Source organism: Centropristis striata, chromosome 9 (assembly GCF_030273125.1).
Source record: "Centropristis striata isolate RG_2023a ecotype Rhode Island chromosome 9, C.striata_1.0, whole genome shotgun sequence".
In the NCBI taxonomy this organism is placed as follows: domain Eukaryota; kingdom Metazoa; phylum Chordata; class Actinopteri; order Perciformes; family Serranidae; genus Centropristis; species Centropristis striata.
In genome coordinates, this window is record NC_081525.1 from 21825125 (window position 1) to 21850965 (window position 25841).

General features: G+C 40.3%; 1 protein-coding gene across 2 annotated transcripts in view; it reads right to left on the reverse strand.

Annotated features, from left to right (window-relative positions):
• syde2 (synapse defective 1, Rho GTPase, homolog 2 (C. elegans)) overlaps positions 1-25841 on the reverse strand; it is a 60577-nt gene that overhangs the window by 15363 nt on the left and 19373 nt on the right. For both annotated transcript variants that reach the window (XM_059341229.1, XM_059341227.1), the window contains exons 4-5: positions 18418-19556; positions 9680-9806 (exon numbers count right to left, since the gene is read on the reverse strand). In XM_059341229.1, coding sequence (XP_059197212.1) covers positions 9680-9806; positions 18418-19556 — 1266 coding nt within the window. The remainder of the gene's footprint in view (positions 1-9679; positions 9807-18417; positions 19557-25841) is intronic.

The following is a 25841-nucleotide window of genomic DNA, read 5'->3' on the forward strand; positions in this document are numbered from 1 at the left end:
ATAGACTTGCTTTATATGTTTGGAGGTGCAGAGCAAATGTCAGAAAACTGTATGATTAATAAAAATAACTTGCCCCACTATGCTTCTAGAGATGGGAACAACAGTATGGTAGGATATGATAGCAAGTTAAAAGACATATTTATCTTCCTGTTTGTAGAAATTCCCAAAGTAGTGATACAATCCCTGTAGGTTTTCTAACTGATTTTGATCAGGATGCTGCAAATAGCTCCTACTTTATCCCTTCTACATCGCTGGATTCCCGCCCCAAACACCCGAGGTGTTTTGCCTCTTGCCTTTTCTATTTACAGCAAACTGCAATAAGATTCACCGTAAATCCTCTGACATCCCTTTAGGCCCAGTGAGGAGGATGGAGGGCACAACTTAACACGCTCACTTTTTAATCCCGGTAAGTCCCAGCTCTGCTTTTTAAGGGAGCCTGAGGCTTAAAGTTTCGCGTACTATTCCTCAACTGGTATTGTGGTTCCATCGCAGGTTAATCTAATAAAGTGGACAGATGAATGTTTTTAAATTAGCCTTGAATTTCTGTGTTTTGAGGTGATGACACACTTAAATTAGGTTTCCTTTCCAGCAGCTACAAGGGCACAAACGCTTCTGGGTACAGGATTAAAGAGTGAAAGAAGGATCTAAATTCAGTTCAGTATACACTTAAGTCTCAGATTAGCATTAGGTTCAGTATCTGCACAAACAAAATCTCAATACTCACTGGGGGAATGATCTTGCTATACATTGGATCTCCTCAGCATATCCAATATCCAACTGCTGACTCTCTCTACATTGTATATAATTTTCCTAAAGTTTTTATTTTATTTTTGTTTTAAGTGGGGGTTTTTTTGCTATCCACTTTGCTGCTGTAACTCTGTTGTAATTTCCCTGCTGTTGGACTAATAAAGGAAATCTTAATCTTATAATCACAAAATATTTTTAGTAATTTCAGTTAAATGAATTGCTGTCAACACTTGTTTCTTTTTGGGTATCGTGAAGTATTTCCCACTACTTCTTCTTTCAGTTAGTTTTAGTCACAGTTTCTAATCATATCAGCTGAGTTTGATGAGTCGTAATATGGTGGAGCTTATTCTCCAGATTTTAGCAGATCAGGAAGAAACCTTAGAACCAATACCCTACCACATTATTAAAAAAAATATTACTTGAAGGAACAAAATTCCCAAGTGTCTTCACAATGGATAAAATGCACCCTTAATAAGAATGAAAAAAATACCTCTTTAGTTACAATAAAATGTCTCTCCAATTTTAAAGAAATGCATTTTTGATAATAATAAATCTGTACAAAGGGGTTTTAGCAAACACAAAACACATCTGGGCATCAGGTTGTCATTAGGCCGGGTGTTCCTTTCATTAGTTTTATTTATTTATTTACACATCGCCCATAAAATTGGAATAATTTCATTTTCAGACACAATCCTCTGTTAATTGTGGCTTCATTTTCATTGTGATGTTTGGAAGAGATTGATTAATAAAGTTTGAGAAGATATACACTTTATCTGTCAATAATAAATCACATTCAAGTCACAATCAAATAACTGATGGAAAGAGGTAAAAAATCTTTTATTCCAACTTAATGGGTGACTATGTATTTAAACTTGTAGGCCACTTACGTTTCCATCATTCAAACTATTAATATTCCCTCAAACTAGATTAGAAAAGGCTCAAAATCAACCTCATTCAGAAAAGCAGAAGACATCTTAAAGTCTCAAAAGGGCCTAAAGAGTTTTTGGCTGCTTAAATGAGATCTGCATTAAGTCAAGGAAGGATCAGAATCCCCTCAGTGTGTATCTTTTCACCTCTCTTAGGCCCTAAAGAAAGGGCATGTCACACCTTAATTAACCAAGAGAGAAAAAAGTACCAAGTTGCTCTTAAATTTTAATTAGGAGCCAGCACCGTCACCCTGCACCAACAGGTGATCTGAATAACCTCCAATCAAGCCAGGGGAACTGTGACGAAAAGAATTGGAAAATTTCTATGTATGGATGTTTCCACAGAACTCAACATAGAGTGTAACTAGTGTAACTTTAATGCAACTTGAAACAGTTATTAAAGATTATGCACTCATACACTGGTCATCAGGACTAGCTTTTTTGGTGAAATTTCTACTCAACAAAATTATATATATATATATATATAATATAAAACTATCTATCCTCAGGGGTAATGCTGTTTAGCAGTTGCAATACAAAGTGGGAAGAGTGCAAATATAAATAGCCCAAATATAATAGTCTGTGGCTTAGTTGGTAGAGCATTTGTGAAGTGATCGGATGGTTGGTGGTTCGATCCCTGACCATTGCAGTCTACATGTCCTTGAGCAAGATACTGAACCCCAAATTGCTCCTGATGCTGCGTTCATCTGTAAGTGAATGAATTCTCAATGGTGGCAGGTGGGACCGTTTAGGGTAGCCTCTGCCACCAGTATGAATGTGTGTGTGAACGGGTGAATGTATATACAATAATTGCAAATGTCAAAATCTGGTTAAGAGCATGCATCGTTAAAAGATAAACAGGTTAACATTAGATTATTCTGTATTCCAGATATGTCCCTACAGTCAATATAGGCTACTTAGAAAAAAAACAAAAAACTAACGTACTGTTTATCCCAGCTACCATCTTAACAAAAAAGGCAACTCTGTTATCTTGTTTCTGAATCCCCTCCACAACTCTTTCCTCTGAACTCGAGATTCAACACGTCCTCACACACACACACACACACACACACACACACGCACACGCACACACACACAGTGCATTCCTGAGGCAGGCGAGCGGTTCTGAAAAACAACTCATACCCAAACAAGCTGGTGCACTATGTCAGCCCTCCCACCTCAGGTAAACCAACACAATGACAGCTATAAGTCAGCTAGGTCAGACTTTAACTTCAGGCAGACGTGCACTTAAAACTTCATAAAACGTGCCTGTTATTCAAAATGTCCCCTGTGCTGTCTGAGCCCGTATAGCTGATATGTGGCGACACGTTTCCATGTTTGTTTTCATTTCTGATTCATTTCTCTTATCATTTATCTTCATCTGGTTTGGTATGAAATCTGGTATGAGTAGAATGCGATAAGGAGCCATAAACACAAGATACATTCAGTCTCCTTTAACGCTTCCCAAGACATGCTGATTCCCAAATCAGATTACACGGAAATGCTTTGTGAACATCCCCCGGCTTCCTGTTGTCAATCTTTACTGAGACTTAACTGAGATAATAATAATCAGCTTGTTTCATCGCAGGAAAAACAGCCTGCCTGGAAGCAAAGAAACAGCCATGTGTTTTTCCCCCTTATCTCTGTGAGGCAAGGCTCTTTTTGTTCAGCGAGTGTGCAAATAAAATGCAGAGAGGTACCACTTGATTTGTTGCTCTTTTTTTTGCCTAAATGGAAACTCAAGCATGGTGGACCCTGTGACCTTCGCTGCGCTGTGAGGCAGATCATTCAGACGTAACAGCAGCAGGACTGTTTAACATTAGCGCTGCTGCATGAAACAAAATATCCTCAGAACATGCAATATATGAGGACTTAAGATATGTGTTTAAACTTCAGTAATTAAAAAAAACACACCAGTCAGTCAAACCTTGTGCTCTTGTGCTTGTGTTGGTCTTAAGTGAGGAGAATACAGCCATTTAGGTAAATCATTAGCCTGCTATGAGTCAGTGCCCGTGTTTACTTTTGTGTCTTAGCCCCTGTTGGTGCCTTATCCACACGTACACACACACATAAACATTGACACACACATAAACACACAAGGTCATGTGCTCAGGGGTGAACAGGTGTGCTTCCCCTGCAGGTGCTTCACTCTCCTTCACAGCCAAGCTGACAACAAGCACACGCTGAGCGTCTGTTCTCCCACATTTAAACTGTTGGGTTTTGGCGTTACACCAGCAGAGATATGAACTACACACATACACATATAGTATCCCCACCCACACGTATGGCTGATTAAGACTGAACTGCACTGAAAAGCAGCTCAGCAATGAAGAAAAACAACCCCCTAAAGCAGTGCTTCAAAGCTTGCAATTAAAGCTGCAGATTATAGCAGCTAAAAGTATTTTGATGTAAATGTTTTCAGACTTTCAATGTTCCAAATGTGCCACCAAACACTACAAGGCACACAATGCACTGGGGCACGGCTCTACCTTTGACCTCTTGTTCAAACAAAGCGGAAGGTCACTCCTCTTGTCAGTGCTGCAGTCAACGCCTCGCATGGAGAACAAATGGGGGTTTGTTCTCCATCCTGCCCCCTCCCTGCTGCCCTGCACGCCCCCACAGCGCTAGGGGGGGCCAGAGGAGATGTGTGTGTCGCTGCCTGGTCCGGTGGCACAGTAACACTGTGGTTTCTTCAACTTTTCCAAAGCCCCCGAAACCTTAAAATGAGCAAACCCCATTCCAAACTCTGGAAACAGCGCCGCTTTCATGCTACGTAGGGATTCATCAGGGATATGTGTTTATGATTTGCGGCCTGCAGTTTAAGAAATATTCTCTGTGACACCCACACAGGCCTGCAGCTCTTTGTAAAGTGGTTGCCTGCCTCCCCGGCCGGCCCAGGGTTCAGCTAATCCCCCATGCGTGAGCCAAATACCATCTGTGTTTGTTCGGCAACAAAGGGGGCACTTGTTAATGACTTTCCATGTCTTCACTGGTGTACTGCCGAGGGTGGGGTGGGGGGCAAAGTAGGGAAGTAGGCTATGGAAAAGACGAGTCAGGCAAGGCAAATTAAAAGACCACAAGGATCAATAACTGCGCTGAGCTGTCATCCGGCAGGGCTTGGGACACACTGGTTTCATTTTCTGAGGACAGAGGGCAAGTTTCTGATCACTGGATCAAGTTAGAAGCACAAAAATCAAAACAGGTTGAGTTGAGGGCTTAATCATTAGTTAACGTTGCTACAGTGTTGCCTGCAAACAAACTTTTTCACAGGGACTCTTTGTGTATTTGTTTTATCCAACGAGGTGTGAACTCTAAAAAAAGTTGTTTTCCCTTTTGAGTTTAGACTCTGCTTATGCTAAGTGTCACTTGGCACTGCTGATGTCATAAACTAAGCTGCCAAACAGTCCTATAAGATTTTACTGACGAAACTCCATTACCACTCCAAACTACTGAGTGAAGCCTTTCTTACCCAGAAGAAAACATCATGTGAAATTTGGAATAATAAAACTATTAAAGTCCTCCCCCAGATGAGTTTTAAAGTATGTAAAAATACTCTGCTATGGTTTATGTTTTATTTTAACATGATTTTCACACATAAAAATCTCAGACTGGAAGACAATCTATTCTTTCTTTCTCATTAAGAAATTCTGGATGTGGCCTTGCCGGTGGTGGTAGTTATGCAGGGTTGTCCGGCGAAAAAAGAGGTTCAGCCGAACATGTTTGAGACTCATTCCAACACAAACTCTGTCGCAGTGTTACAGTGTCGAAACATTGTCACACCTTTAAAACATATAAATATACATGTTAGGCTTGGGCAGATTGAAAATGCCAGCATCCATTCCCAATGGATGAATTGTGATTTAAAAGCTCTGCCTACCAGCATCTCTAAAACTCACAAATTTATCATCTATGTTCTATCTTTTTTATTTAATCTTTACAAAAAATTAAACAGTAAAAACGACAATTTGTGGTTTTATGAGTGGTCATGTGCCAGATTCTTGCTCTAATTCCTCTACTTCCCTTACACAAGTAACTTTAAGAGGTGCCAGTATTTGGTACATACAGTGTAAATTAAAGTAGATAAGACACTGAAACAAAATTGGCACCAGGTTCTTTTTTTCTATTTAGTTTTCTACTTCATCTTAAACATGTCACTTGCTGAATTGTTTCATCGACAACAAAACAGAGGAACGCCTGCACTTTGTCAATTTGACGGCGTAGTTTTGCTGGTTGCCATTTTTAAAAGAATCTGGTTCAAGTGATAAAAAATAATTGCGGCCGCTATTGATGGTAGGTCGGCTATGTAAAATTGCCGTGTTTGTGCAGGATATCCCACTAGTGACCATTCTCTCCGACTGATCAATGGTCTGCACTGTTTTAACCTCCAGTATCAGCTCAGCTCGCATAAAGCCTCAACCAAGTTGGTACCAAAAAAGTACCAGGTGCCAGGTACAACCTTTGCTAATGGGAAACCAAAACAGAGTGGGTCAAGTTGAGTGGAGCTGTACCATGCAGTGGAAAATGTGGCAATGAATCCCTCTGCTCCACCTCCACATCACCTAACATACTGCAGCTGCTCTATGGACTCTTTCTATGACCGCCCTCTTCAGTGTCACACATGAACAGATTAACTGCAGAGCAGAAAGAGTATTTACTGAACGCAAACTGCTGAAGATAATATGGTTTGTCTTGTTTTTCCGCACTATTTTGCCCGTGTTGATAACACATCTCTGATTCTTTTGAGTGAATTGTGATTTGAAACAATGGAGGGCCACGCACTGTGCATGTTTTGCAAGCTTTGGATTGAACTCTGATCTCTGGATAATCCCTTTCACTACCTCCTTTTAAATTAGCTGTGTGACACGCCAGCCCTCTTAGCTCATCTGTTCGCTCATTAGCCTCTAGTATGACTCTGCACTGTAGACACTCTTTAAACACACTCTACAAAATATAACACTTCAGTTAATAATTTAAATTAGAAGTCTTGTCTTGAAACGTGGGGAGATTTTGTTGAAAACTACTGGCAAGAAAAGTAAAGTAAGGTCAATCTTCAGGCAGATTTTTACCAAATGTTTCAGGGAAGTATGTTTAAAGACTAAACCCATGATTATATCCCAGATGGACATTTTTGCAGCCCACACCATAAACCCCTCTTCTGCCTCCCTTCCCCCTTTCTCTGTCCTCTTCCACACTCAGGCCTATCTGCAACAGCAACTCGCTTGGTGGAGCAAATTTAGGCAGCAAGCAAAAACCAACAATCCACGCTGGTGCTGGCCCTTTTTTTCTAACCCGCTCAACTGTTAACTGTGTTCTTTGCCCTGCCATGCAAATGCATGTGGATCAAAGCAGGCATGATAGGACGACGCCTATACGGGGCCTCTTCCCAAAACCAACAGCAGCGCCTACAATGCCGAGGGGTTTCCATGGTCTTCCTCTTTTTGTGGGAGAAAACAAAATCATGACCAAGTCATTTTCTACAACTTCGCCCTCCCCCCTCATCTGTCGCACTCACAATCATTACTCAATCCAATGACATGGCTGTTTTTGTAAGCTCAAGTCTTGGTGACATGTGTTGTAACTCACTGTTTCCATTTTTAATTTCACAGCAGATATAATCTGCAACTCACAGGAATCTGAGTGGCATCTAAATGAATGGCTTTAAATAATAGATGGATAGGCATAAAATTTGCAGCACTACAGCAAAATTTGTAGCACTACAGCAGGACAGTAAAAAAACTTTCACACTTGCTCTGCAATCATATCCCGAATAAGGACTTTATATTTACTAAAACATGTCCTAAGGGACAAAACAGAGCATGTCTCAACCACAAACCTGAAGGAGAAAGAATGACCTGAATGTACAGCATGCACTGTGTGTGTATGTGTGTGTGTGTGTGTGTGTGTGTGTGTGTGTGTGTGTGTGTGTGTGTGTCCTTCCCTCAGGCACCGGCCTACACTGTTAACTGACTGCTGGAATGCTTTTACTACAAACAGCACACGTACACATGTGCTGACCTATCTGCAGAGGACACACCAGTTCAGACACGTTTACATGGGCAAGCACTGGATCGATACTGAATCCAGACTCCATTTGAGTAATGTCCTGTTTGTTTTATAATTAATGTAGATGTGCAATAAAGCCTTGATCTCTTCATAAGGTAACTCAGTCAGGGCGTTTTCAAGTGTCCCTAGTGTGCTTTTAAATCTTGTATAAAATAATATTTAAATATTGCTTAAAACTGCTGTATAAATAAAATTTGATTACTATCATAATTAGAAGGGCAATGAAAAAGCGCAGGCTTCAGCCAAGGCCAAATGCCCTTTCTCGCAATGTTAATGAAAGTGAAAAATAATTGGTGTATCCACCCACGACTTGGAACCGCTCCAACATGTAATGGCTTCTTCCTTGGCCTAAGCTACACCCTTCAATAATGTTTCATGAAATTAGCTCAGTACCTTCTCAGTAATCCTGCTGACAGACGGACGGACAAACCAAAAAACCAAACTGAAAACATAACCTCCTTGGCTGAGATGATGGGAAAAGTCTAATATAAAATACAGAATGCTCTTGTGACAGATGTATAGTATTGAAATAATTGATTAAATACTAAAGAATTATTATTTTTTTCTTTAAAGATATATTTTTTTGGCCATTTTCAAGGCTTTTTATTGAGAGTGACAGAGTGAAAGGGGGAGACAGAGGGGAAGCCATGTGGGAAAGGGCTCAGAGTCGGATTCGAACCCGGGCCGCCCGCTCACGAGGACAATGCCTCTATGGTAGAATAAAGGTAGAATAAAGAATTAATATTTTTAACACATAACCCCTTCTTTTTTCCAGGAAATGTTCCAGGAAAAATGTTTCACAAAACAACTGTCAACTGCCCCAAATCCTTCTTTGAACTTTCTCCTCTTCTCCGTCCTCTTCTGCTTCGGCACAGACCTGAAGTAAATCTCAACTACAGCTAAAATTCTTGAATAATTAACCAAATAAGTGATCGCCAGAAAATTAATCTACAACAACTTCATAAATTGGTTGTTTTTTTAAATGTAATTTTTTAGACAAAGTTGCCAAAATTGTAGCTTCTCAAATGTGAAGATTTATTTTTTCTTTTAGTCTTATTTAATTGGAAAGTGGACATATTTGGGGTTTCGGTGTCTTTTATCAGGTCAAAACAAGCAATTGAAGTTAATTTAGGCTCTGGGGGTTTGTCGTAGGCAATTTACTAGTTTCTGATATTTTGTGGACCAAACGATTAATTAACATCCACATCTTTTTACTGACTCAGACTGCACAAAACAAGAAAATATGTTATGCAGACGATACACACGTTTACATAACCATTTCACCAGGTGGCTTTGGTCCTATACAAGCACTGAGAAAGTGCAAAAAACAAATCAACGACTGGATGTACCAGAAGGTTCCTCATTGAAAAAAAAGAACTGAGGTAGTTGTTTTTGAAGACAAGGACGAATGATTAAATGTCAGCGCCCGGCTTCAAATGATAATGTTAAAAACTCCAGACCAAGCCAGAAATCATGGTTTAGTCATAGACATACACCTGAATTTCAACCATCACAGTTGAGACGAAAGACTTTTCTGTTTTCTGCTTTATTAAATCAAATGATTATTCTTTTCTTACTCTTTGCAGGTTTTATTTTGGCATTTTATAGCTCTCTTATTCCATTTGACCTTGCATTTATTTTTCTATTATCATGGCTCTTTAATGACTTTAATTGTATTCAAAAGTTAATATTTTTTAGAGCTGTTTGCCCCTGTTGCTAAAAATGTGTTGTATACATAAACTTGCCTTGTTTTGTTCTTTCTGTATCGTTGGAACCCTGACCATACCAGATATTTTGTATACTCAGTGTATTATGTAATATCTTAATGAAGGGTAAGAGTGTACAGCAGAGAGACACCGACACCACCTAGTTGAATAACCAAATCTTAATTAAACTAAGTGTTTGTGACGACTCTGCACTCGTGTTCTCAGAGATCGATTTACCTGTGATGACGTTAACATCAGGATACGTGTTTTCACACAGCTCCACGGCGATGCTGTCCCTCTCAAACGCCTCACGGAGTTCCTTCTTCACTGCTGCAGATCCACACAGACGGTAAAGACCCACCACCTGGAAACACACACAAGTAGGTCACGTAAACAAAACATTTGACAGAGAGAGGCAGACATTTTTACAACCCTATCGATCAAGTCTGTTCTCAAACAATGTGCTGGACAGAAGCCAAAAAGTGCTTTCACAGAAAATCTGTCTGGTTTATCTCTACAACAAGGCAGCTTACTTGAACAAAAGACAACATTTTATATATTGTATATTTAACTCTTTTGGAGCTCCATTTCTGATGGGACATAGGAGGCCACCGGTACCTATTTTACATTTTCTTTTCCAATGTTGATCTACTTCTTATTCTAATCCACTTTCTATGAATTGTAATGGTTATACGAGACAAGCTGCAAATGCAGGGGTCTACAATAAGTTAAATTTGAGTGTTTTCTAATTTTATTTAAAAGAAAAGCTATTCATTCAACTTAAAGTAAGACTATCATTTGATGGACCAGCTGCAGTATAATGGGAAATCTTAAAAGCAATACTAACTGTAACAAAAGTATTAACCCTGCATTCATGTGGTGTCAGAATAATTTAAAAAATAAGTTCCCGACTGGGAAAATTCCCATGATTGCTCCTTCAAGATGGAACAACAATGTTGTCACATGCCTTGACAAATTGATGCAATATTACACAGAAATGAATAGTAAATGTTGAGGCTAAATTTCTTGGGTTTTAGGAAATGAATGTGTTAATGAATGTAATATTCATTGAAGCGTCCATGTTGTTTCCACATAACGAATCAAAGCTCATGTACACATCAAAGTCAGTGAAACAACTTCCTAAAGCCTGATTTCCACCGTGCACGGAACGACTCAGAACGACTCAGAATCAACGTAATACACTTCCGCGCCCTTTCAAAATAAAACACAATATGCAGTTCATGCAGCCTAAAAGTACTTCACATCAACATTACGACTTGACCGGGGGCACCAGATCATCAATCAATCAATCAATCAATCAATCAATCAATCAATCAATCAATCAATCAATCAATCAATCAATCAATCAAAGGGTCTCAGAGGGTCAGAGACATGGACGACGAGAGACTGATTGTTGAAGTGGAACAGTATACAAACATCCATAAAACATTCTTTTTATAAGGATAGATGGTCAGATCAACAGTTCTTCCATGTCGGAGAAGCAAAGTAAGCTGTTTGTTGTTGTTGTTTACTTTATACACACAGTTTATCACGGGATCTTGCGGTCTCCCGTAACTTCAAGATTATCGCATGTTCTCGTTATCCCGCGTGTATACGGCTGGCTTGCTACACTGGAGCAAAACCATGGCAGAGCCACTATGCGGCCGTTTTGCACCAGGTGGAAATCCTCAGTCACTCTGGGAATGGGAAATGCACAGGGACGCACTATTGAAAGCTTTTTGAAGTAGGCAAACTGACTTCAACACATCAATGCCAGCTAACGATAGTCACAATAAGCTACGAGTCGAGCAACACTTTAGCAGTATGTTACAGGTTGTTGTTTTTTTTGCATTTTCATGCTTTGTTGGATAGACAGAGATAATGAAAGAAAACCATGAAGTAAAGGGACCTCAGGCCGTATTAGAACCCGGGTCCACTTAGTGGTGTGCGTTCTACCAGTAATCCATTGGGACGTCCCAACTACAGTGCATTCTGTTGCTTAATAGACTTCTCAGTTGCGAGAGGAAAGTTTGATTATTTCTTCTTTCAACTTTAAAACACTGATGTGCATCATTCTCAATACATGTGAGAGCATTATTTTCACGCCAGTTGACATCTGATAGTTGAAACTTGGCACCAGTGGCTTATTTTTCAAAATGAATAATAGAAAGAATGTGCGCTGTGTTTTGCCAACCTATACTCAGAGGTGTGATAAAAATGTCACGTCTTTATGACTGACTGGATAAACACTGAGCTCTTCTAAAAGCCCAGCTGACAGTGCAGCATTAAAAATGGAAACACTGCGCAGTAAACCATTAATGTTTCTTTACCTAAGCCTCTGCAGTGTGACCTAAAGGAACTCCCAACAGTTTCCTCCAGACGTTGACATTTGATAGTTGAAACATGGCACCAGTGGTCTCCTTGTTATGTTGGGATTAGGCCTGGCTACAGACATACCATAATTTCTCCTACATGTGTCTGTCTGGTATGTGGCATAGCAGACCAACTGGTGTGGTTGCCCGGGTAACGTGTTAAGTCAGTGGGCTGTGAATGGCGGGTCGGGTCCGGTTCCACACAAACACAAATACAGACACACACACAAAGACACACACACTGCTGGCCTTTCCGGGCTCCAGCGTAGGAGCACTATAATGTCTCCCCACCAGACCAACTATTTGTGAGCGCTCCTCGTCGAGTCGAGCAGTGTTTTCTAAACCTCACACGAGAGGGAGAGAGGAGCACAGATTAGGCAGGGATTTGCCTTTGTGTGAGAGTAAACAGAAGTCACTGGGCACAATGAACAACAAGTCCATTCAGAAAAAAAAAAAAAGAGTCTCTCTTTGGAGTAGAGCCGAGCGCAGGCGTGGAACAGCTGTTAGCAAAAAGAGGGCTCGCACTTATACACTGCGGCTGCCGGGCAACACAACAGGCAGCACCAGCCAAGATCTATATGCAGAATGAGGCCGACACAATGACCACAAAACCAAACGAGTTCCCCCGACAGGAATGTGGATACTCAGTGACTCTAGAACCAATGAAGGGATCAGTTGTTTTTTTGGTCTCAGAGTCAGAATAGCTTAAAGACTTTATAGAGACATCAAAGGAAAGAAAGAAAAGTGCAATTCACTGCTTTAATGCTCCTAGGTGTTTGATCAAAGTCAGTCCACCAAGTGGTTGACTCCTTCTTAACATGACTCCCCAGAGAAATAATGATCTGCTCCCACCTCCATGACAAAGTGACAGAACACCTCGATTCAAGGATTTTCCACATATGTTTGTAAAAGGAGAGCAGACATGCATGGATGCATAACTGCACAAACACAAGAACAAATGTAGGGTTGCACCTCAGAATTATTATCAATAGCCGTGTTTCCATTAAAGTCAAAGCTCATTTTGAGGCAAAATTTTGGAGCTTAGGAATTAGGGACGTTTCCATCAACTGGTTTAGAGCAAATAAACAAAGCTGCATAAACGTACTTTGGACAGAAGATGGCAGTGTAATGTATTACTGTACACTGAAAAAAGAAAATAGTTGAACCAACTTAATTGAATTGTTTCATTTGGTAACACCTAAATGAATTAAGTTCTTTCAAATTATTAAATTAATTTGGAAGAACTTAATTCATTTAGGTGTTACCAAATGAAACAATTCAATTAAGTTGGTTCTTTTTTCAGTGTAGGCTAATACATCAGTAAACAGGAAAAGAAGTAGAGAGAAAAAACAACAACAAAAAAGAGGTTGATAATTGGACAACTTTGGCCACCCACAAAAGAAAATGAGAAGTCTTCAGGAATTGGATTAAATTAGGCAACTTGTAATTGTTCTTCTTTTGGGTTTTCAGGCAAAAACAGCTGATCTCTCATGTGAGTTAAATGTTCGCTACAGCAGAATTTATTTGCAAAAAGCGTTTCCATCTATCGTTTAGCACATCAACAATTTTTTCAAAGAAGACAAAAACAACCTCAAGCAAGCGATTTTTAAAAGTAGAATTTTGGTGTTTCCATCAAGCTTTTCATCAAGTATGTAGCTTCACACACCCGTGAGTTGAACAGTGAGTTTGTTGTATTAGCTCTGCCTACCCTCTCTGGCAGACCAACCACTGCACTGTGATGGAGACTGGTCAGTAAGTGTTTGCCACTTAAGAAACATTTACTAGTTTAACAAATAGAAAGCTTAATGAGGTAATGTCTTGTCATATTGCTTAAAAAATCACTTCAGCGATAAACTGATAATCAAAATAGTTCCAACCCAATTTTCTGTCGATCACGTAATCAAATAGCTCTAAAAATAAAACAAAAAGTAAAGCAGAAATCACAGAAAGCCTCTCATGGCACATAAATTTGGTGGCAATTTAGTATGTCGGTCAAAGTCAGTTTTCCAAAAAAGTCAGAACAAGAATAATCTTATCAGGATCCCCATAACACTAAACCATAACTTTCAACCTAAACCATAACTTTCTTCTTCTTATGAACAAAGCAACTAAAGTTGCACAGTAAATTTTTGTCATGCTAGATCCGTATATAAAATGTTGTCATAGTTTTTTTCCCTCATACTGCTAAACCAAGTAAAAACAACACTCCTCTTGTATGAGCATCCAGCAAAAGTTTCTACAGACTGCATGTGAGCAAGTGGGAGTTAAAGAGGAGTCACGACTTAACGGTGCTTTAGCTCCAATGAACTGTACTATAAAAAAAGCATTACGATCTAATAATTTTTCTAACAGACTATAAAATTAATGAGAAAAGTTATTAAGGGATCCACTATAAAGTCAAGCGTCCCTCGTGCTTATTGCATAATAAAGATGAATATTTTACTGATGTGGCCTGTGAGAAAACAGAAGTTATGTTATGTCTTTCTATGACATATAGTCCAAGAAGTGCTGCAGTCTTGTCAGTTTGAAAATAACCATTATGGATTATGAAAATGTCACTTATTCAGTGTCTAAAAAAGGATTTTGTTTGTGTCAAGGAATCTGTACAGCAACTAAAAACCTCTGTGCACCTTTTACTGTCATGTATGGTAATATGTAGGTTAAAAATGGGTCTTTTTAATGGGTACAGAGTGCTCACATACATAACTCCAGTCTCTGACACAGACATTATGTGCAGTCTTTTCAAACCACCCACAATCATCCAGCCTCTTAAAAGCTTGGAGAAGCCCTTAGGACACTCATTTCTAAGAGACTCTGAAAAAGAGTCTCCATCAAACATCCACATAATCATTTGTAAAGGCACACCGCTGCACGTCTGGCCGTGCGTGCTTCAGTGACACAACCTGCAAATTCCTCTGGGATCTGGTGTCGGCCTGGTCCTAACCCCTGTCTGTCTGCCTGCAACCTGGGGGAGCCCTTACACTTGATCTCAGACTGATACTCTGCACAAAGTCTGCTCTGCATCTCTGTGTAATGAAAGAAGGCAGCAAAACAGGCGGGGGAGAAAGTGATTAGGAGAAACACTGAGGGACAGGAGACAAACCGTGTCAGAGACCGAGTGAGGGGGAGGGAGACGTAGAGGCTGCGCTAACAGACTGAAAACTATTGGTTAAGTGAGACATATAGCTGGGAACATAACAGGTATCTTTCTTCTACTGTAATTTGAGGTGTATTTCATTACATTTATGCAATAATTTCACAACACCTGAAGGGGAAATGTTGGAAAACCCAAACTACTCAACTGACAACAACACATACTCAACTATTTTTGCTTGTGGTGCTCAAAGAGACATAAGCAACAAAGCAGTGTGTTGAAATTATATATTATATACTGTACTATTATTATTATTATTATTATTATTATTATTATTATTATATACCGTCTAGTCACGATAGCATTGTTGCCATCATATCACCAGTATAATCACCTTCATCTTGCCAACCTACCAACTGATCTTCTTTTTTAACTTCTTAAGTGTCCTTGTTCTATTCTGTGTTTTTTTCTATTGTTGTTTTTATTTATGCTACCTCAGTATTTTATTCTATTGTATTTTATTGTACTTAAATACCGGAATGCTGTGACAACCGAATTTCCCTTTGGGGATGAATAAAGTAATCTATCTATCTATCTATCTAAATTATGAGAGGATATATTTATTTATCGCTAAACAGAAAATTAATAAACCGTTTTGATCATCAGTTCCTCATGTATGAAACAAAATGCCAAATATCTCAGCTTCCAGCTTCTCAAATGTGAGAATTTAAATCTAAACTCCAACTTATATTATTGGAGAGGTAATACACGGTCGCCCATAAAGTTGGAATAATTTTGTTTTCAGACACAATCCTCGGTTAATTGTGGTTTCATTTTCATTGTGATAAGTTTGGAAGAGATTGATTAATGTTTTAATGTTTTGAGAAGATATACACTTTATCTGTCAAGAATAAATCACATTGTCACAATCATTTCATGGAAAGAGTTAAAAAATATTTTATTCCAGCTTGATGGGCGACTGTGTATGTTCCTCAGACAAAACAGGTTTTTAGAAAAGGGACAGGTGATGGGCATTTCTTGAGATAATTTGGTGATTTTGTTGAATAATTGAAAAAATAATTACATATTAATAAAACTAGAGTGCAGATCTCCGCCAGTTGTGTCTCCCTCTCCAGTCCCAAACAAAGAAGAGGTAAATCTTCCTAAGTTGTACCTCAATATTACTCTTTTTCCCCAACAGTGTTAAGCTAAAGTCCTGCACGATATACTACAAATTGCCATGTGTCCCTGTTCCATGACAGTGAATATGGTGGCAGAGATAACAAAAATAGGGATTTATTCATCTCATATCATGCCTAGCTTTAGTGGATTATAACACATGGAGTTAATCTGTAGATGTTCTGGTTCAAAATAAGACCACACTTTTTTTTTTAATTTCGGTTTTTGAGCCGAGGTTTTTAAGTGTGGCCTGCAACAGGTCAGTCAAGGCTTATTTTTTAGACTTTTGCTATGTGATTTGTTGTAAGTTACTTGTGGCTCCTACCAACTGGATAAGAGGCATGAGGAGTCAACATTCAAGGACCACACTCACAAGAGATCCTTCAGAATACAGTCATAAATGTGGCCGATTAGCTGCGGACAGACAGAGAGATAGAAACACAGACGCGTTCACACACATACAAAAGAAGACATCTGAAGATGTCACCTTTGGTTCTGGAAAACTGGGACATTTTTACTTTTTTATTGACATTGTAGAGACCAAACAATGTAATGAATGGAAGAAACAACCAATCTAGAAGGGCACCCAGAGAGTAGACCTCCGCCAAGGCTAAATGACTTATGTCGCAGAGTTAACAAAAGTGAAGAAATATTTGGATCTGCTCCAAAATGTAATGCGTTCTACCTTGGCCTATGGTAAACTTTACCAACAAGTTTCCTAAAAATCGGACCAGTAGCGTTTCTGTAATCTCATTAAAACAAACAAACATGCTGAAACTAAATCATAACCTCCTTGGGGGATCGACAGATAAATATGTAATGAAAACAATCACTAGTTGGTGCTCTAGTCTTGATACACATGCTCATTTTTTACTGACAAGAAAAAAATGTAATAAAACCTGAACTTTTCATTTGAAATCGGTGAATAATTGTCTGCTTTTGAAATCAAACAGATAATCAGATTTGCTATTACTACTCCTACTAGAAGCCCAGCGTGCTGCTCAAGTGTCCGAGGGCGGGGTCTGATTTGACAGACAGGCTCCTTGGAGAGGCCTAATGTTTGTCTGTTGGCCCCAGGCACCCGCTGCCCCTGGCATGCCCCCCTAGAGTGATCAGTCAGGAACAGTGGCCAGACACTTTTACTGCCGCCGTCTCAACTCTAATTAGGAGAACCGCCGCCGCCTCTCTCTGGGCTTCAAAGACCAAATGAAATGTGGAGGTGGGGAGGGGGGGGGGGGGGGGGGGCAGAACAAGAGATGATCACATGACCCAGGGGAACACTCCAGCATCAACACCACCACCACCACGTCAGTCTCCTTAACTCCCAGTCTTTCTTCTCTCTGAATAAAAGAGCCAGTTGCCCCAGGAGCGCTCAGAGACATCATGAAGTGTGATACATCTCTTCTATCCATTCTGCTCATGCCACTCACCCAGCATTAGAACTGGCTGCAGGGCGAGCACCCGTCGCACGGCATACTGAGCTAAAAGGATCCTATGAATGTGGGATTATTTCTCTCCTTATTCTCTCACACATCCCATACAAAAATGTATTATATAAATGTCTTCCTCTTTCAAATGAATCCCCATCTGTTTTCAATTGACAGGATAGGATTTGAATGGCTTCCACTCGCATGTACTGTGTATATGTGTGTGCTAAGACCTGAAATTATTATGAAACACATTGGTTGATAGAGCAGTAATTCAATTTTATTATGTTTCATACTATCAAATAGTTTGTCTTTTCTGAAGATGTGTTTGTTGTATTCAAATGTAAATGTAATATATTTGGATTTTTAATCAGCTGGATGTTTGAAGATGTCACTTTGAGCACTGGGAAATTATTTAATTTAATTTTGAAAACAACAAGAAGATTAAATAATAATCAAAATAATCTTTGTTTCCCATTTTAAGTGCTGAATCATTGGTCAATTCGTCAGTTTGAGGTCATAGAGTGAAGAGTAATCAACAACAAATTTGAAAACTAAACAGTTTTTAATGTGACGATTTGTTTCTTTTCTTTTCTGTTTTTTTTAATTTATTTTTTACCATTGTTAAGTAATTATGGTTGCGTTTTAGACTGTTAGTCAGAAAAAAAAAACAATTTGAAGACATTAGCTTGGGGTCTGGAAACTGTTATGGATATTTGTGGCTATTTCCTGACATTTTATAGTCTGAAAAATGAATTGATGAATCAAATATAGAACAGACAGATTAATAGATAAGGGGAAATTAAATCTGAAGCACAATCCTGACCAATAGAAACAAAGACTGCCACGGCGCCACCTGTTTGGTTTGTACTCTTTTGTTCTCAAATCAAAACTCCGACTCACCTGGCAGCCTCTCTTCTCGATCTCATTGATGCACTTGCTTATGAGCAACGGCACCATCAGTCCCGAGTTCTCCCTCTCCACCACCCGCCACGCCTCCACACCAAACACCTGGGGCTCTCTGTCTCCGTCTGGCCCGCCATCCAGCGAGTTCTGCCACTGCTCCATCAGGCTCAGCTTGACGTAGATCAGGCCCCGCGGCTCCAGCTTCACCGCCAGCTGGTGGCTCCGCGTCACCCGGAAGAGCGCAGGCAGAACCACCGTGCCGTGGCAGCAGACGCGGTTGCGTCTCGGCATGGGCTCCCAGCTGAACACCACCAGCTTTAGGTGCTGGGCGTTCTCCAGCTCGATGTTGAAGGTGTGGTCCATGTCTAGGAAGGTAGTTCGGCACTGGAGGAGAGCGGTTCGTGCTTTGTTGACTGAGTCCACTTGGATGGCGCAATAGACATCTCGAGAGTCAATGCGTGGAGGTTTGAGGTCCTCAGCGCCATAAAAGTGCAGGCTCATAAGTCCAGAGATGTACTGGCTGCACTTTGGCTGTTCTGTGAAGCTGTAATGGCGGAAAGCATCAATGTCCAGCTCTGTGCCGTTGAGTTTAGAGCTTCCACTTCCTGCTTCCACCTCCTTGCTTTTCCCTGCTTTCCCCTCCGCAGAGCCGTGCTTCCCGGATTTGGCCACCAGCTCAGGCGAGTCCCCATCGCTGAGATATCCCCCTTTACTGGCAGACTTTGAGCTGCCGTTACTTTTCTTCTTGCTGAAGCTGTGCTGCGTGGACACACTGCTGTCCAGGTGGTAGCGTGAGATCACATTACGGCTCGCCTGCCCGCCCCCAGAAGATGTCGCCAATCGAGGAGGGCCTGAGGATTGGTGGATGGCCTCTGACCCGCTCACATTGTTTTGGGGAGAATGGGCTCTGGGCTCTAAATGACTATTGCCGTTGCCGTTGTTGCTGCTACTCGGGGTCCCCTTGATGCTGAGTTTCCGGCTGAGCTCCGGAAGCTTCTTCATCTTCATGGAGATCTTTCTGACGGTGCGTGGGGACTTAATCTTGTCCGGGAAGGACCAGTTTATGGAGCTGCTCTTCTTGGCCGGGTTTGGGCTGGAGGGAGGGGAGCCGACGGCGTTCGGCAGGTCAGCACCATCTGAGAAAATAACAGGGCAGGAGAGAAACTGATTAAAAGAAGAGCTTTGAATTTTCATTTTTCTTTGGTTGAGACTTTGCGGAAAAGTTTATACAGTCTTACAACCAAATTTTTGGCAGGAAAAATATTTAGAAAGACAATTTTGGATTACTCGCAGGAACAAATGGGTATGACCAGTCACAAGTTCTTAAAGTCACTGTAATCACTGGTTACACTAGACAAGCCACCTCACTCCCATGATTACAAGTAACTGCTCAGATGTCCACTAAGGACAGACAGAAAATAAAAGACTAAAACCTGAGGCAAAGTGTGCATGAGCAACAATTTACAGTCTCTCAGAAAAGCACTACACCTTCATGGCACATCATCAAGTGATTAGGCTTACATGCAACCCAGTCATCCACTGACAGAGATTCATTGAGCAGGCAACGCTTTATAAACACTTGAGCCCAGTATAATACACTATACATGTAAACCTAGACAGTGATTTAGATAATTAACAGTTGCTGGAATGGCGCCGATATCAAAAATTCAGTTGTTCAAAAAGAGTTTCCATGAGGCCTCCTTTGCTTTAAGTGGGCTTCATTCAATCAAACACAGGGAAATTGAAGTGGAATGTCTTTAGCTGCAGCTCCAGGAAAAACAGTGGTCTATAAGCAGGGAAATGTGTGTCTAGAGACACCGACGGCTTCAGGGCTGAGCTAGAGTTACTCGGTCATTATTCAAGTTGAAAAATATCCATTTGGATTGGACCTTGTAGGCAGTTCTCGCCTAACTAGACGTCTACAACATGAAATTTCAGGGTCTAGAGTTCTACACAGGAGTGACAGCCATTGTTTAGTCTACAGGACTGAGCTGTGGCTTTATTCATTTTTCAACAGGTCGCTTACTCAACAAGAGCCTTTCTCTGGAAGCTGCTGTTATTAATATATATTTTTATTAACAATAAATTAAATGACAATATGAGAGTTGCCACTTATAGTGACAAGCTCAGAGAGTTATAAGCAGTCGTTGCAGTTCCCTTCAGCTTCAGAGAGCCTTTTAGGGTGCTTTCACACCGCTAGTTCGATTATTTGGTCAGCACCAGGCAGTAAAATTGTTACATTGTAGCATACAGACTACATGTGGTCCGCGTTCACACATGCAAACAAACCACATTGGTCTGAATGACGTTTCGTCGTCTTCCGGTGGAAATAAGCTCCAATTTCAACTTTCACAACGGAGCGACACGTTCACACACTGTTTCTTGCGCTGGTCCTTGCTTTTTATATCATCAACATTACCCGTTTCTGGCAAAATATCCAGTTGATGATATGACTGATATTGACTACTTGCAGTCTTTTGCTTTGTGAAAAAATTTTTTTTGTATTTTGATTAATGATTTCATAGGTTAAAACATGTAAACGTGTGTGTTCGCGAGCTGTGTGCCGGTAAAACACAACACAGCTGATGCCACCCTTATAAAAAATATCCTCCATTTATCTTGTTATAACTAGATACTATCACGTTATTTCGAGATAATGACAGTTTCTCGTTATAACGAGATACTGTCACATTATAACATAGCCCTAATAACGAAAGGACAAGCAAGAATAGGCTATGGCTCTTTTGGAAGATTTAATTAAATTCTACTTTAAGCTGTTTGAGACATGGTGAGATTCTACAGTTATTGAACACAGAGGATGATATTGTTATCAGTATGCTACTCTGAGAAGGATTTTGTAATGTATGAGCTTGTACCGAATGAAACATGTATATTACAGATTAAATTAATTTCATACCCCGACATTCTTTCAGCAGCGGCGCAACACATGGCCACACGTGGTCCGACCTACATGGTAGGTCACACACGATTTGCGCTGCTGCTGAATGAATGTAGTGGAATATAGACGCAGCACGCAAATTAAGCATTGATGCAATTCGAATAGTTCGTTTGAACCTGAGTTGGTCCAGGTTCGCGTTCTCACCAGAGGGACCGCACCAGAGGTTGGCATTTGGTGCGGAATGAAGCGGACCGAGACCACCTCTTTTTGGAGGTCTCGGTCCGCTTGATTTAGTGCGCACCCGAGTGCGATTGATGCTTTCACACCGACGAAAACGATCCGAACCAAGAGCTTTTGGTCCGAATGGACTGTTTAGTGCGCACCAACTGCTGTTGGTGTGAAAGCACCCTTAGTGTCTTTTAGCCCATTGTTTTGGTCTTTAGGCCTGCAACATTACATCACATGCAGCAAAGAATCTCTATAAACCTACTGTACAATAACTGCTATTCACCAAAACAGCAAACAGACACAGTCTGTGACGAACTGGTGGACCTCGCAGAGCAATTATCATCAAGAGCCAGATGTTTGGCCGCCATACTGTTGATTGGTGAATTGTTTTCTCTCTTAAATTTGCATTGATATCGTTTTTCAAAAAATACCATATGGGCCAGGCTCTGGTTTGCTGTCACTGTTTCTAATCTGTTTTTTGTTTCTTTTTTTCCACCACTGAAGGATTTGCCATTGTTAGACATGATAGATTGAGTCTTGAATTGTAAAGATAAGCTGATCATTAGTTTCATGCCCCGGCAAATGGCATTAAATTTAAAAATTCTTCTTTCAAAATGAGGCTTCATGTTATCAAATGCTAAAATCACCAATCCTGATTTTAATCATGATTAAAAACTAATTTTGATTGATTTTTTAATCTAAAATCATGATACGGCTATTGCATAATAATATCACGGTGAATATGTCTGGACTTGTCTTTTGTATTGTACACTGTCACCCATAAAGTTGGAATAACATTTTTTTTACCTCTTTCATGAAATGATTGTGACAATGTGATTTATTCTTGACAGATCAAGTGTATATCTTCTCAAAAATGTATTATTTAATCTCTTCCAAACATATCACAATGAAAATGAAACCACAATTAATAGAGGATGGTGCGACCGTGCATTTTCTTTTTGCCTCTATCCATTTGTATGTGCTGCCATATTGACAACAAACAAACTGTGCCAGCCTTGTCACTGACTAAGAGCTTCATCACCATCACTACCCTTTCAGTCATTATCCACATTCAAATAATCCATCTGGCAAGAGAAGAGAAAGAGAAAAAGAAGTTGGCTAAGAGCCATTTCAGTGATTAAAGTGGAATTTGTCAAATTATGGGCATCCTGCTATTTGCCCAGCGGGAAGCTTGAGCCCGTCTCAAACAGAAAAACAGCTATTTTCAACCCTGAGCGCTCTTTTAATAAGATTTCCTGTGAGGCTAACCTGCCTTTTTTTTTTACACTTTAGAGGAAACACCTCGCTGCGTGGGTCCATGGGAGATTAAGGCTGGACCACATGACTCTGCAGAGAGAGTTTACCTTCTGCAGGCCTTGTGAGGAGAGCTTTCAGACGCAGATAGTAAACAAGACGCTGATGAGACATTTAATTTGATGATCATTTAATCCACATTTTTGGATTCCTTATTTCAAATATAAATTATTTTGTTGTTCTTATCAGCTAATTACTTTCACTGAATAAAACTCAGAAACAAAAGAGTGATTCTGTAATAGAGAGAGAGGGAAAGAGAGAGAGATAAAAAGCTGAAAGAGGAGAGAGAGAGCTTGACCCTGCCAACATCACCAGCTCTATTTTCAGAGGGGACCTGCTGTGCTATTCTGGGGCGAGGGCCCACAAGTGAAAAGAGGGAGGCAGAGGAGGTGCAACAGGATGGAGAGAAGGGTAAGATGGGGGGCAGGAGCAGGGCAGGGTGTAGCCGGCAGATGGGGGACAAAGGCGCCCCTTGTCCAGGCACTCAGAGGTCTGGATGGTCGACTGGAAGGCTGGCAAGCCGGCTGGTGAATGTACAAATGAATACGGCTGTTCTCTCACATTCCTCACCAAACCATGTTTAGCCTCCTTTTCCCCTGGCTGAGTAGCTTTCCCTGTCACAGCTTCCTGCCAATAATAGACACAGAGGCGCTCTGAGAAGGGAGAACATGGGTGGAGGGCTCTGGAGGTGCAAACTCACCAAACAACATCTGGGGTGGGGTCGGATACACAGAGAGGCCTGCTCAGGTCTGAAACAAGGTTTTCAGGAGTGAAATTCCTTGCACATGAAACACAGTTTCACTTTTGAGTTCTTATATATATATATATATATATAATTTATATAATATTGTTCTAATTTCTCTTCACAGGAGAGAAGATAGCCTCCAGGGCTTTCTGACAGAAATCTGTTTAAGTTTAGGCAACAAAACTATTGGTAAAGTTTAGGAAAATGATCTTTGTTTTGTACACATAAGACGGGATCATATTTAAAGACGCTTCAAGTAACCAAGAGGAATGGCATTAATTATTTACAGTAACTATACTGCAGATAATAATTTATTAATGGAAGAACACTAGAAGTTAGGAAATGTTATAATTTATAAACTTTCAGTTGAATAGGATCATGGTGATCTAATGATCATCCTTTTACAAAAAAAAAGGAATGATTCTTTGCAAATTATGATCACAAAGTGACATTCACATTTGTGAGGTTTGGGCCTCACACATGAGTGACTTTAATTAAGCATTATGTTTCCGATAATTTTGGTTTGATTTAACAAAATATGCTTAATTGTTCAAAATGTTAGTTTTTAATTAAAAAAATATTACGATTATAGTGGAAACTATTCAACATGATTATTTTAAATTGCAGTAATTAAACACAGTTTAATGACAATTCAAATTTGAAAAAGGTAAAACTAACCATCAGGAATTTTACCCTGAGTTATTGTGAACTGTTTCATTCCAAGCCAAAAATTAGACTTAGACTTAAACCGTCTTTATTGTCATTCAGTTATACATAAAAAAAATATGCACATTGAATGAAATGCCATTGCATTGACTCGTAGTGATTGTACTCTGGAATGTCATAAATAAAGTATAAATATAAAATATAAAACTGTAAAAAATAGAATATTTAAGTGTTTTTGTACATAGACAAAAATCTTAAAAGTTCTCTGATATATATATCTGAGCGAAGAATAAGTCAACTCTTCGAGTCATAATGCGTTGATCTTCCATGAGTTAATACAGGATTTAATAATTATTCACAAACAGAGTGCCTCAGATGTTACTTAGACTGCTATTTAACACCATAAACGCCCACTAAAAGTAAGATGGACAGTCATTCCTGTTTTATTCATTAGTGTCCTGCTGGTGTTCCATTTATTTGATAATCAACATGAACTGGGGCAACGTCCACTAGCCCTGTAAGGCAGATCAGTTAATGACTGTTGCTTCACACACACACACACACACACACACACACACACACAGGCAGCTGTGTCCTTTGTAGCCTTTGGCCTTGTGGCAGCAGTCAGGAGAGTAAAGTGACACCTCACTAGCTGAGGTTCAGGGGCGATGGTTTGACACCCAACCCTCCAGGGCCATGTTCCCGGGTCAAAGGGCAAAAGGTCTGCATTTCTCCTGGTGACACCTGAGCTCGGTAACTGCGTCCACCCCCACCCCTTTAACACGCACATGCACTCACCATGTTACTGTAACACAAAAAGCTAGTCCAACTATATACATGCAAAAAAATACACACACACACACACACACACGCCCTCTTTGACCCTGCAGCCCTCCTCAGTCACCCGGCCACTGACACCTCTTAACAAAGCCCAGGAATTTATGACAAAGTCTTTTTACAATGCTGGCACCAGACAGGTGCAGGAGGAGTGCGTTTGTGTGCATGTGCATGTGTGTGTGTGAGGGACATGATCATTATCAAATATGGCTGATATTTGTATCCTCCATCATGAGCCAAACTGTCCCTCTAGCCAACGCCAAGGTGTAAATAATAGTCAGATAATGTGAAATCTCCTCCTGTGGAACAATATTAGGCGCCTTGCCTGCAACAATGTGAGTTTGTGTGTGAGAAAGAGAGAGACAGACACTGAGCATACTCTGATAAGCCTTGGAGGGAGACAATAATCTGCTGTCCTTGATTACCCCTGTAAAACCACTTGTATTCACTTGAGTGTGTCAGTACAAGCATGTCTGCCAAATGTGTGTGTTAAATGTAAAAACCAAAAGGACCAGGGTGTGCTGACAAACAAGGGGAGTGTAAATAAACCGGTGAATGGCATACTTGTCCTGTAGTTTCTTCGCTCAGTGACCGAGGCCAGGCTCTGCACTGCTTCCTCTCCTTTTGGCTCTAAATCATTCAGTGCTGGAAGGCCTTTCAGGGGCCGCGGGAGCCCCGGCCGTTTCATTACAATGGTTACAAAACCCCTGCTAATATATCCAAGCATGCAGG